At 42.3% G+C, this 14,059-nt stretch overlaps 1 protein-coding gene across 5 annotated transcripts in view; it reads left to right on the forward strand.

The window, feature by feature from the left end:
- Window positions 1–13,809, forward strand: part of SIDT1 (SID1 transmembrane family member 1) — a 104,104-nt gene extending 90,295 nt beyond the window's left edge. For 4 of the 5 annotated variants that reach the window (XM_043474862.1, XM_043474861.1, XM_043474865.1 and 1 more), the window contains 5 exons: window positions 1,721–1,767; window positions 7,040–7,145; window positions 7,236–7,346; window positions 8,545–8,658; window positions 10,019–13,809. In XM_043474862.1, coding sequence (XP_043330797.1) covers window positions 1,721–1,767; window positions 7,040–7,145; window positions 7,236–7,346; window positions 8,545–8,658; window positions 10,019–10,081 — 441 coding nt within the window. In that variant the 3' untranslated portion in view covers window positions 10,082–13,809. Of the gene's footprint in view, window positions 1–1,720; window positions 1,768–2,895; window positions 3,461–7,039; window positions 7,146–7,235; window positions 7,347–8,544; window positions 8,659–10,018 lie in introns of those variants that run through there. The other variant, XM_043474863.1, reaches the window with a different exon arrangement.
- The last annotated feature ends 250 nt before the right edge of the window (window positions 13,810–14,059 follow it).

A 14,059-nucleotide genomic window follows, 5' to 3' on the forward strand; every position in this document is an offset into this window, starting at 1 on the left:
TGATTGGACTATTTTGCATTCTCATTAACCATGAATGAGAATTGCTCCATATCCTTGCCAGCAATTGGTGTTAGTGTTTTGGATTTTGGTATTTCTAGTAGGTGAATTAATTTTTTTAAAGGAAGATATTTCTTTTAATAGATTTATTTAATATTTAATAGATTTTTATTTAAAATCTGTTAAATAAAATTTTAATTTTATTAAAATTAAATAGATTTTATTTAATAAAATTTAATAGATTACCCACAAAGAGAATCACTACTTTGAAACAGATGAGTGGCCATGAAAACTAAAGTATAATCAGATAGCACCTAAAAGTTTTACAAGCAGATTATGAATAATAGAATTAGAGTTATTGTTAGAGTAATTGTCCTTTGAGATGAACCTTACCTCTCTATTTTCTCCCATACCAATAAGTTTAATCTTTGACCAGGGGATTTTTGCAGAAACTAATGCCTGTGGCCAGCAATTTTTATTTTGGCCAGCCAAAAATTCTGTTATTTCACTAGCACTATGCAGGTTATTACATTCAATATACAACTGACACACCTGTAAAGTCTTCTCTAGCACCATGAATTTCATTTTCACTTTCTGTATCAGAATCAATCACTAAGTTTTTTGTCTTTTTGTTGGTCTAATAATCACATCATCTGGATCCATATTCTGAAGAACTATGATCTTCTCAGACACTAGTATATATGTCACTCAGACTATCAGAGAAACTATTTGCATAAAATTCACCAAAAAATTCTTCTTCACTCAAAAGTTTGTGATATATCATTTAAAAAAATTTATAGTAATACACTTGAGTTTATAATATATACAGTGAAGTGAAAGTCACTCAATCATGTCTGCCTCTTTGCAACCCCACAGACTATACAGTCCATGGAATTCTCCAGTTCAGAATACTAGAGTGGGTAGCCTTTCCTTTCTTCAAGGAATCTTCCCAACCAGGGATCAAACCCAGGTCTCCTGCATAGCTGGTGGATTCTTGACCAGCTGAGCCACAAGGGAAGCCCAAGAATACTGGAGTGGATAGTCTATTCCTTCTCCAGCACATCTTTCCAGGAATCGAACCAGGGTCTCCTGCATTGCAGGAGGATTCTTTACCAACTGAGCTATGAGGGAAGCCCTATAATATACACAAGATTGGAACAAAAACCAAATGGAGCAAAATGTGAAAGATAACAACAATCGTGAATTATATTATGAGCTCTTGGTCAATTTTAGGTGCTAACAGCTTCTCACGGTGATGTCAAGTGTATCATTCTCTAAAACGTATTGATATGTCTCCGGTCAATAATGTGTTCAAATCGTGTGTCTAGAAACCAGAAGCCTGAGAGCTGTGGGACCTCCTTGGAGCCAGAGTAATGAAACAAATTCCAGTTGTGTCTCAAGAGCTGCCTTAGGTCCCACCAGTCACCACAACCCAGGGAAAGAATCCCAGATGCCCAGCTCCTTTAAAAACAGGAAGGAAACAGCAAGACTTCTGCTTTACTTACCAGGCCTTCTTTTACAGGGAGGAGGTCATATCTGCTTGCAGTTGGAGGCTTTACCATTTAGTCCTTTGGAGGATTAGTGTTCATTTATAGGCACAGCTCTCCTATATCGATAGAAAAACTGTTTTCACTAAAGCAGTTTTCCCGTAATTGATGCTTCCCGTATAGTAAGAAGTAGTGCACGCAGCCTTTCATTCACTGTTTTCTCTCCTCCTTTCCAGGACAGAATGGTATTACTCATCGTGGGGAACCTGGTTAACTGGTCCTTGTAAGTAGTCTTAGGAAAACATGTCTTTCTCTTTACTAATTTCTCTGTAACACTGTGGCTTAGCTTTCCTTGGCTGTCATTTTTACAAAGAAATCTGAAATTAAGGAGAGTGTGGGACTGGGCTTGTTCTAGAGACTTGAAAGAAAGCTACTTGTTGCCCTGCAAAAAATGCACTTGTGTACTAGCAATGGCCTGCTACTGCTGCTAAGTCACTTCAGTCGTGTCCAACTCTGTGCGACCCCATCCCTGGGATTCTCCAGGCAAGAGTACTGGAGTTGGGTGCCATTGCCTTCTCCGAGCAGTGGCCTACCTTAAAGCAATGAGTTCCACACGTCGATGCCTGGAACTCATTTGTTCAACAAGACAAACATCAAATTTGCTATATTTATGTGGATAAATTAGATTAACTATATATGCATATACATACACACACACATATTTATAAAGAGAGAGATTAACTATGCCAGTAGTCAAAAATGCAACCATTTTAAACTTTTTAGAGCTTTCCATAATGCTACCCAGTAGGCATTTCTCTTTCTTACTAGGGGGAACGGGATGGTGTGTGTGTGTGTGTGTGTGTGTGTGTGTGTGTGTGAGTCTCTTTCCTGTTTCTTTCTTTCCCTCCAGGTCTCAGTCTTCCTACTCTGCGTGTATCATTCTTCTTCCTTTTCTTTTCCTTCACTATTACCTTGGCTTTGTTTCCTCTTGCATGCATGCTGTTGCTTCACCTGTGTCCAACTCTTTGCAACTTATGGACTATGTAACCTGCCAGGCTCCTCTGTGCATGGGATTCTCCAGGCAAGAATACTGTAGTGGGCTGCCATGCCCTCCTCCAGGATCAAACCCGTGTCTCTCACTTCTTTACCAGGCAGGTTCTTTACCACTAGACTCACCTGGGAAGCCCCTTTGCTTCCTCAAATGACCTCAAAGTAGAACAGTGCAGCAAAAGTACGTTTATGCTAGCTATATTTTATGTATCTAGTGTTTGCAACTTATACTTAAAAATGTGAATGAGTGACATTTTATTTCTCTCTCAAAAAATAAGTAAGTTTAGCTGCTTGTATTAGTGGTTCTTAGCTGATCAGTGACCTTTGATATATAGATGACTCTCCTCCTCCTCCCTTTAAGGTATCAGATATGAAGAAAGAAGCACACCCCAGGAAAACCAGAATCAAGTCATGAGAATTTGAATCTTATTTAGGGGCCATGTGCATCCAAAATAAACTTCCCACAGTGTTGCTGCCCCAGGGGTTACCTTGGGGAAGGTCCATACCTGTGAAGGACTGTGCTTTACTGAGGGACACTTTGAGATGGGTGATTCTTGGCCATGATCACCTGTGATGTTCTCTTGGCCACCCTTTTAGTGAAGACCCTACAGTCCTAGTGACTTTGTAAGACAGGGTGGAGGGTACTGGTAGGAGACATGATAATGAAAAACCGATGACAATGTCCAGAGGGTCAGAATCACCTGGCCTGTCCCTGCCTCTTGTAGAACTAAAATCAAACCAAGTCTGCTCACAAGACAAGGTGTATGGCCTTTCTCTTAGCAGGAGCTCTGTGGGACACCAACGCCTGCAGGGTAGGGGGAAATGAGGCACAATGACACACTAGTACTGTGACTGCCCAGTAGAGGGGGTTACCTCTTCACTGAGGTCTCCATCAGTTTCCCATGGATATTACAAAAGTCATTAATATATATTAATATATAGAGAGATGTATGTATACATATAGAGAGACAGAATGAGAAAATAAAACAAATGTGGCAAAATACTAATAACTGATGAATCTGTGTGAAAAGTATACAAGAGTTTAGAGTACACTGAAGATTTCAAATTGTGAGAAGAGGAAATTTCCTATATTACATAGAACAAAGTCAGTTGGAATAAAAAGTGAACAAAAACATTTCTTTGAATCATCTTTAATTTCCTTTATTATATTTTATAGTTCTTAGCATATAAATGTTTTACCTCCTTTGTCAGGTTTATTTCTAAATATTTTATATATTTATTTAGGTGTGAGTTTAAAAAGTATTTTTTTAAACAATCAATGGAAAGTTATCCCATGCTGTTGGGTTTGGAGAATTTATGTTGTTAAAGTGGTCATACTACCGAAGGCAACCTACAGATTTAATGTAATCTCTTTCAAGTTACCATGATATTTTTCACAGAACTAGAACAAACAATCCCCAAATTAAATGGAACCATAAAAGACCCTGAATTGCCAAAATGATTCTGAGGAAAAAGAAGAAAGCAAGAGGCATAACCCTCCAAGACTTTAGACAATACTACAAAACTACAGCAATTAAAACAGCATGATATTGGCACAAAAACAGACATACAAATCAATGGAACAGAATAGACAGCCGAGAAATAAACTCACATACCTATAGTCAATTAATCTTCCATAAATGAGGCAAGAATATACAATGGGAAAAAGTCTCTCTTCCCATTACAATACCCAATACAATAAAATCCCGATTTGATCCCTGGTGTTTGGAAAACTGGACAGCCACCTATAAATCAGTCAAGTTAGAACACACCCTTGTACCATACAAAAAAATAAACTCAAAATAGATTAAAGACTTAAACACAATATATGACTTGATAAAACTCCTAGAGGAGATTATAGGCAAAATATTCTCTGATATAGATCGATCTAATACCAATGGTTTCTCAGGTCAGTCTCCCAAGGCAATAGAAATGAAAATAAAGACAAACAAATGGGCCCTAATCAGACTTACAAGAGCTTGCACAGCAAAGGAAATCATACCAAAACAACCAATGGAATGGGAGAAAATATTTGCAAACAATGTGATCAACAAGGGTTTAATTTCCAAAATATACAACCAGCTTATAGAACTCAATAATAAAGAAAACAAACAACCCAATCAAAAAATGGGCAGAAGACCTAAATAGAGTTTTCTCCAAAGAAAACATACTGATGGCCAGTAGACACATGAAAAGATGCTCCACATCACTTAATTATTAGAGAAATGCTAATCAAACTACAATGAGGTACCACCTCACACTGGTCAGAATGACCATCATTAAAAAGTCTACAAACAGCAAAAGCTAAAGAGGGTATGGAGAAAAGGGAACCCTCCTACACTGTTGGTGGGAATGTAAGTTGGTGCAGCCACTCTGGAAAACAGTATGGAGGTTCCTCAGAAAACTAAAAATAGAATTACCCTATGATCCAGTAATCCCACTCCTGGGCATATATCTGGAGAAAACTATAATTCAAAAAGAAATGGGCACTTATACATTCATAGAAGCACTACTCACAATAGCCAAGACATAAAAACAATCTAAATGTTCATTGACAGAGAAATGGATAAAGAAGATGTGGTACATATATACAATGGAATATTACTCATCCATTAAAAAATGAAATAACGCCATCTGCAGCAACATGGATGCATCCAATGCAACTAGAGATTATCATAGTAAATGAAGTAAGTCAGAAAAAGAAAGACAGGTATCATATGATACCACTTATATGTGAAATCTAAAATATGGCACAAATGGACCTAGTCACGAAACGGATTCATAGACACAGAGAACAGACTTGTGGTTGCCAAGTGCAGGGGATGGGCAGGGGGATGGAGGAGGGGTGGACTGCGAGTTTGAGGTGAGTAGATGCAAGCTATTACATATAGAATATAAACAAGGCCTAAATGTATAGCACAGGAAACTATATTCAGTACCCTGAGACAAATCCTAATGGAAAAGAACACTAAAAGAATGTATATATGTGTGTAACTGAGTCACTTTGCTGTACAGCAGAAATTAGCCCAACATTGTAAATCAACTACACTTCAATAAAAAATATGTTTTAAAAAATGAACAAAAATGTTAATAACAGCTTTACACTTTAAATACTTAGGAATAAACTTTGAGAGATATGTAGGATCTTTCTGCAAAACATTTAACTACCTCATTAGGAGATATAGACAAAAACTTAGCTAAATGAAGAAAGATAGCATGCCCTGGGTGAGAAGATTAACTATTGTAAAGATATCAATTCTCAAGGTAAGGTGCAAATTTAGAACCAGAAATGGAACTAAGTTAATAGGATTTTATTCAGAAATTTATTTACCTAGTTAGACAAAATTTTCAAAGGTCTCTGCAAAGGATTAACAGAAGAAAGAAGGCACAGAGGTGTATAGGGACAGCCCAGCACTATCCACAGAACTTTCTGGAACAAAGCTTAAATGTTTATTAGCCACTTGTGGTTATTGAGCACTTGAAATGGGGTCTGACTGAGAAAATTCACTTTCAATTTTATTTAATTTTTATTTAAATAGCCACATGTGGTTACCATATTGGATAGTGCAAACTAGCCTAACCTATGTTGGGAGTTCCCTGGTAGCTCAGTTGGTGAAGAATCTGCCTGTATTACAGGAGACCCCGGTTTGATCCCTGGGTCAGGAAGATCCCCTGGAGAAGGAAATGGCAATCCACTCCAATATTCTTGCCTGGAAAATCCCATGGACAGAGGAGCCTGGTGGGCTACAGTCCATGGGGTCATAAGGGTCGGACACAACTTGGCGACTAAACTACATCTGACAGCCTATGTTAGATAATATATAAAACAATAATAACATGGTGAGGCACAGATTCAAAATTATAAATTAGTGAATCAGAATGAAGAGGCCAGAAATCCAACTATATATCATACATGTGCATAGTGTGTCTGTATTAAAAACAAGCTTTCAAAACCACAAGATAAGAAAGAGCTATATAATAAATATTTCTGTTATCCCCTGCATTGCAGGCATTCTTTACCACGTGAGCCACCAGGGAAGCCCCACATAATAAAGATTTCTGTTATAACCGAGTAGAAATTTGGAATAAAATTAAGGCTAAACCCCAACCAAATAAACCTCAATATTTAAACAGCTAGCTAAAAATGGGTAATATGTGTCAAACCAATTGCTGAGACAATTCTATGTCTAGTAATCTAATCATCTTAAATGCAAAAAGAAAAAAGCACCATATGTCTAAAGGTATTCATTGTTGCAGTTTTTTATAATAGTGAACAACTGAAGGACAAAGAGAAAACTCATTTCAACTAGAGAGTATGGTTTAGGTACATCCATGGATAGGAACTTTATAATCATTAAAATGAATGTTCTGAAAGAGATTTAATAAATTGAAAGTTGAAAGATTTTTAATTCCCCTCCCAGCAGAAACGGGGGTGGGGGTTGGAAGGGTCGGTAATACTACAAATCCAGCTTCCTGGCTACACAACAATTCCTCTGTGCGCTCAGTGCCCTCTTTGGACTCATCAACCGACCCAGGGACTTCGCTTCCTACATGCTGGGCATCTTCATCTGCAACCTGCTGCTCTACCTGGCCTTTTACATCATCATGAAGGTAAGAGCGGCTGCTGGCTGGGCACCACGGGTCCTCCTCAGGTGACCAGGTGATGCATGCAGCCTGGCAGCATTTGCTTCTCACCCACAGCTTCGCAGCTCCGAGAAGATCCTCCTGATCCCACTTTTCTGCATTGTTGCCACCGCTGTAGTGTGGGCTGCCGCCCTGTATTTTTTCTTCCAGAATCTCAGTAGCTGGGAGGTAAGAGAAGAGTGTTTGTCTCCTGGACAATGTGCTCTCTCCATCTTGCTTTTCTGACCTTCCTACCTCTCTCTCTTCACGGCCTTATTGCTGTTTATCTTTTTTATATTCTCTAATGTGAAAACTTTTTTAAAAGGGGTTGGTTTTATATAAATATCCACACATAAATGCTCAATAAATGCCGTGTCATTATTATCGGGGTGGCGCTTCTTAAACATGAAGTCCTATCCCCACTGCCAGTGTGATCTTCACTGTGTGTTGTATTATGATTGCAATCCTGTTCCCAATGGATGCTTAATATGTACAGAAAGCTTGATTAGTTTATCAGCTGCACCTTATCATAGTCATCATCCAGACACCCAGATGCAGGTGTGTATAAATCCATTTCACAGATAGGTAAGGTGAGGCCTAGGGAACTGGTGATACATGTGAGGCATAGAACAGGGAGGAAGTCTTAGCTCCCCATCACCATAACCACCGCAATCAATGTCAAAACATTTTTATCACCCCAGGAAAAATCTTACATCCATTAGCAGTCACTCCCCATTTCTCCCTAACCCCTTAGCCTGAGGCAACCACTAATCTTTTGTCCCTATAGATCTACCTATCCTGGACATTTCATATAAATGGAACTGTATGCAGTCTGAGTCTGCCTTCTCTGTGTAATGTTTCCTAGGTCCACCCATGTACAGATCACATTATGTCAGTATGATGTGTTTTTATTGCTGAATAATGGCTCAGACAGTAAAGAGTCTTCCTGCAATGTAGGAGACCAGGGTTCATTCCCTGGGTCAAGAAAATCCCCTGGAGAAGGGAATGGCTACCCACTCCAGTATTATTGCTTGGAGAATGCCATGGACAGAGGAACCTGGTGAGCTGCAGTTCATGGGGTCGCAAATAGTGAGACACCGCTGAGCAACTAACACTTTCACTTTTCATTCCATTGTATGAATATGCCTCATTTTAGCAGATGTTCAATGGATGAACATTTGGGTTGTTTCCAGTTTTTGGCTTTTATGAATGCTGCTGCTGTGAACATCTGTGGACACATTTTTGTGTGGACGGATGTTTTCTTGGAAGCTAATGATCATGTAGTGACCCAGGCATCTAGTAGCGACTGTAGGTTTCTGGATGCTCCGTCCTCTACGGAGTTGAACTGTGGGACTGCTCCCCTACATCCTGCATCACCTCCTTCCAGGGAACGCCAGCCGAGTCCCGGGAGAAGAACCGAGAATGCACCCTGCTGGATTTCTTTGACGACCATGACATCTGGCACTTCCTCTCTGCTACTGCCCTGTTTTTCTCATTCTTGGTGAGTTTATAAAAACTTTTCTTCGCTCTTTACATCTTGTATTCTCTTTTTTCCTCTTCCCCCCTTACTTACATCCTCCTATTTTTAATTTCCAAGTCTTCATTATGATTCAATGTACAGATTATCTTTTTTTTTTAACGTTGTATCCTCTAGTTAGATCTTCATTTTGTTCTTTTACTCTTCAATACTTTAAGACACAGGGATAAAATCATTTTCCTTCAGTTGCACAATGCTTGGACTGCACTGGTGATTAGAACTCACATGGCCAGCTCCCCCAGAAAGCGCTTTTGGTGGCACTCAGCCACACTAGGTGGTACCATCTCAGCCACACTAGGTTATTCCTTCTTGTGCCACACTCACATTCCTCCCTCTCCTCCAGCCTCACTACATACCTTATTAATACAAACATTTTACAAGTTCCTCGACTGGCTCAGGATAGCAGCCAGGCCTCTTGTTGCCTTTCTAACCAGTCTCTTTCAAGTCTCTCCTGAAGTTCCTTCGTTTTTTGCCCACACACCTTCCTTGAAGCTGTGCATATTATAACAACCCAGGATGACAACTCCCAGCATAATTCCATCTTAATTTTGACTTTTCCAAAATAAAAGTATATGGTACCTGCACACAAGTTCTTTTAACAAGATATAGGGGCCTCCAGGGTTCACCCTGACCCTTTAGGAACCTCAAGAGTGGAGCGGGGCTGCCTCCTAGTGGCCAGTTTGGGAAGTTTAACCAGTCTGTATAAACATTCTTCCTTAAGGCTTTCTTTAATCGTCACATTCTCTGGGGAGACAGAGATAATAAAAGTGGAGCTAAGAGTTCCCTCTACATCACAGAGAGAGTGATGGTAGAGGGAACTATAAATGGAGGGTGGGGGAACAATTCTTATAGCAATATTCTATTGCAACAAGGTTTTATTCCCTTTAGGTCCCCACCCAAATGTCCCCTTCTAAGTGGTAATGATGTCCCAGCTACCCCCCAAAAATTTTTTTACCTCATCCCATCCCATACTCCCTATATTCCCTCCACAGTTTAATTTTTATCCTTAGTACATACTGCTATCTAACATAGTAGCCTCTGTTCCTGCATTTGCTTCATGTCTGAAGCCCTCTCTCAAATGTGAGCTCCATCAGGGTAGACATGTGTCTCTCTTTTATCCTAAGCTGTATCCCTAGCATCTAGAATAGCACTTAATAGACCCTTGATAGATACTTGAATAAATGAATTGCAGAATTACATGTGCCTATTTAGAGCACAGCACTGCAGAAGACATGAAAACAACTAAGTACACTTGTGAGCCTTAGAAAACAGGGACTTATCGCAACTGTGCATTCCTCTCATTTTTCTGCCCGTCTTGTTTCAGGTTTTGTTAACCCTAGATGATGACCTGGATTTGGTTCGGAGAGACCAGATTCCTGTCTTCTAAGCCTCCAGCATGGAGAGCCAGGGAGAGAGAGCCACTGATCTTGGTGCTGTTTCATGAAAAACATAGGGACTGCAGCAAAGTCACCACTGCCAAACGCTCCACTTGCCCGCTGTCGGGTGAGCTCTGTACACATTCCCACAGGGAGGAGAGGAGCTAAGGGGGACCCAAACCTGCAAGAAAGGGAGGCAGAAGAGAAGTTGCAGCTGTGAACAGAGATGAGCCCTCCAGAGTCAGAAACACCCACCATCCCCTTTTGTTGCAACTCTGAACTAGATGTGGTCAAGCTGCATCGAAGTCAACCACCTTGGGACTCCTCCTACCCTCACCTGAGATTCGCTAGCCATGGCAGAACCATGCTACACTCTGCCCTCCACCTGCCTCCCTGCCCAGAGAGGCCAGCAGCCCAGATTTCCTGCCCAGAAACTCCAGGCTGGCCCCCTATGCACCTCTGTAACATCCGCTGCTCTAGATATCCACAAACACCAGCCTCCTTCTCCAAGGTCCTGGGATGATGTGATTCCCTGAAGTCTGGTAGAGGGGTGGCTCCAAGGCCCTGCCCAACTGGGATAGATGTTCTATAGCACCAGCTGGTCACCTCCACTGCAGGGATGCTGTACGCCTCCCTCAGGTTCCCGGCAGCATTAGGAAGACTCCAGGTTGGGCTCCAGGTTGTCACACACTCTTGGTGGGTAACTGTCTCTGGGACCAAGGCGTGGGTGCTTCCCTGTTCCCTGAGTCTTCATCCCACCGTTGTGTGTTGACCCCACAACTCAGGCTCTATCTTCTTGGGAAGGCCCTGTTTCTCCACAGATCAGCTCCAAGGTGGAAGGGGAAATGGGAAACTTCCGCCATCAGGAGGAGCAAGAGGAATGCCCGACAGCACTAGGAGACTGGTGACATCAGCATCAGGTCAACGGGCCTTGCACAAAAGACTTGGGCTCCTGGAACAGATTTAGCAAAGGCAAAAGTACCTCCAATTCAAATAGCTCCATCCTGTGCCCACATCTCCCTTGGGGAAGACATAAGTGTTCTCATCAGGGTCACTGCTCTCAGGCTCCTGTGCCACTGACCATGACCCTCCTCTGCTGCTTCATGCAGATCAGAGCTCCAGACCTTCCCCCCAAGGTTCTCTGGAGGCCACTCTCAGGGTGAGCGCATCTCCCTCCTCCTCTCCAGTGGCAGAGAGCTCAGCCAGTTTGGGGTTGTCTCGGATTCACATTCTCTCCCCAGGACAGTGTTGAAAAGCTCAGCACCTCCTCACTCTCATGCTGGTGGCTGCTCTGCCCCCAGGAAGTCTCATTTTGACCAAACTCCCTTGTTACCTGGGCTAGGATGCCATCATTCTTGTACATGCAAACACATGCACACAGGTATGTCTGCCTGTGAAACTGAAGTTACTTTCTCACCTCTGCTTCCCTGATCTTTCATTAGAGAAATGGATCAGCCACCCTTTTTAAAATATATTATTCTTTCTCTAAAATAATGTTCAAAACACATTTTGGAAGTTTAAATAGCAAACTTTCCCTAATTTTAAGAACAGGGAGATGCTTTCAATGAAGCATTGTGACCTTTTTTTGTAAAATGCTCCCAAATTTGTAATTGGTCTTCTGTTATTCTTTATTTCTTAAAAATTGTTGGCTTCCATATGCCATGTGACTTCCCAGATGGCGCTAGTGGTAAAGAACCACCTGCCAATGCAGGAGACATAAGAGACATGGGTTCGATCCCTGGGTCTGGAAGATCCCTTAGAAGAGGGCATGGCAACCCACTCCAGTTTTCTTGCCTGGAAAATCCCATGCACAGAGGAACCTGGCATGCTGCAGTCCATGGGGTTGCAAAGAGTTGGACATGACTGAGCGACTGAACTGAACTGAACACATAGGCCATATGAAGGCCACCTAGTAAATGGTTCTATTAATCTAACATCTAAAACAAATTTCAAACCTGTTTAACTTTGCTGAGTTGACCTAATTATTTTTAATGCACTAAAGAATTTTGTATCCAAAAAAGGTGGGGGCAGGATGTAAACAACAAAGTTTGTTTAAGCACCCCTGTGGCCTGAAGTGAATAAATTGTAGGACAATTAACCTGTTTGGTAGCTTGTCTGGGAAATATGTCCATGGAAATGGAGAGGGGGCCCTGTAGAAATGGGTGGATGATTATTCAGCATTGTTTTCTGACAGTGTCTGCCTAGTGCTTAAACTCACATATTGTGATTCAGTTTTGTTCTCTACAGCAGGACTGAAAACCCAGACCAAGCCTGCTCCTATAAATATCAATTCTAAATGTATTTGTTGTTAGTTCTTTCCATAGTGCTGATTTGTGCAGTGGTAGGAAGATACAAGAAAGGCATTTGACTGTGTCTGTTGGGTTGATAGGAACTCAGGGTGGAGGGGATGGCCAGAGTTATTCATAGTGGTCCCTCATCCACGCTTAGCACAGGCCTGTGCAAATTCTGTGCTCATGGACTTCTCTCTTTACATGAGGGGGAGGCAACTCCGAGTTCAACAGGAGGGTAACAGGAGACAGCCAGCCTGTGAGGAGGATCTTGGCAGAGGCACAGAGTAACGAGAGCAGTTCACTTGGAGGGCAGAGACGTGGCAGCCAGAGGAGCAAAACGGCACATGAGAAATGGCCTCTTCACACCTCTGATGAAGCCCCAGCTGTTAGCACTGGGTGGTAGAGGGGTCAGCCTAGTTTTATTTTAGCAGTAGGAGTAGCCAGTGGAAAACCAGAGTCTATTTGGGGAAGGGACTTTCCATGGCTGAGAGAGTCAGCACCTGGGGCAATGACTGGCAGCTGCTGCTTCTGCGGCTCCAGGCAGCCCCCAGAACGGTCTGTGGGGTCACAAATTGTGTGTCAGGGGAACGATAATACCCAAATGTTTCTCCTCCTAGGAGACAGTCTGTTTAAAACTTGGGGAAAGGGGGAAAACAAAGATAAACATTCTTCATAGAAGGACTAGTTGGGTCTTGGAAAAATTCTTGAGTCAGACTTTAGTCCAGATATGTTCACCTGCATGCTGTGTTACCTTGTGCAAAGTGCTGGACCTCTCTGGTCTTCACCTGCCACATCTACCTGACAGTCCATGGAGCTGTGCAGAGCAGGAGAAGCAGTGCCTGCAAAGAAAAGATCCTCACCCGCACATCTCGAATCCTGCAGGGTGGCAGGTTCCCCTGCTTGGCTGGCATCTCTCACCCATGGGGGCCCTTCATTGAAACCAGCTGTGCTGTTTTCTGTCCTCAGTCCCAGGAAGCCCTGAAGGGGCCAGGAGGACTCTCCACCTCCAGAGGAACTGTCCAGAGTTAACAAACATCTCCCTCCCCTCCTTGTCCTTTTAAAGCTGTGTATCACTGTCTCTGGCCCTTAAGACTGCAACACAGATGAGAAATCTCTACCAAAGCTAGGGCCAAGTGGAAAGACTGGTTGTGCACAAAGTCACACCTCATTACTGCCAGCTCTGCCCTGGGAATCTCAGAGAAAACCTAGACTTTGTCCTTTCCCCAGCAGTTACTGCTACCACCGTCCAGGGGATGCCCTGTGCAAACATTTCCCTGACCCTCCCCACCCTTATCTGTAGGGAAAGCCGGGATGTTCAGCCTGCAGGTGACAAAACCGGTCCCAGAGGAGGCCTGGGACTGACTCCTGGTGAAACTAATGAAAATCATTACGAGTAAAGATAGAACCAGCATCTGCCCGAAGTAAGGTAAAGCCCTTGTTTACCATAATTTTGCCCAGCTTATCGTCTTTTTTTTGGGGGGGGGAGCTTTGTTTTTAATGCTGTTTGGTAGTGTTTCAGAACCAGGTCCATTTTACCCGACGTACAGCAACCAAAACGCCGAGATGCTGAGGTTCGCAGCAAAGACAGGGTTTATCTACATGGCAGCCATGCAAGTAGATGGCAGAACAAACTTCAGATCCTCCTTCGCGAAGGCACGGGGCAGGGTTTATCTGGGATGAGGAATAAAGAAGCCGGAA

This window comes from Cervus canadensis, chromosome 7, assembly GCF_019320065.1.
Source record: "Cervus canadensis isolate Bull #8, Minnesota chromosome 7, ASM1932006v1, whole genome shotgun sequence".
Lineage (NCBI taxonomy): Eukaryota > Metazoa > Chordata > Mammalia > Artiodactyla > Cervidae > Cervus > Cervus canadensis.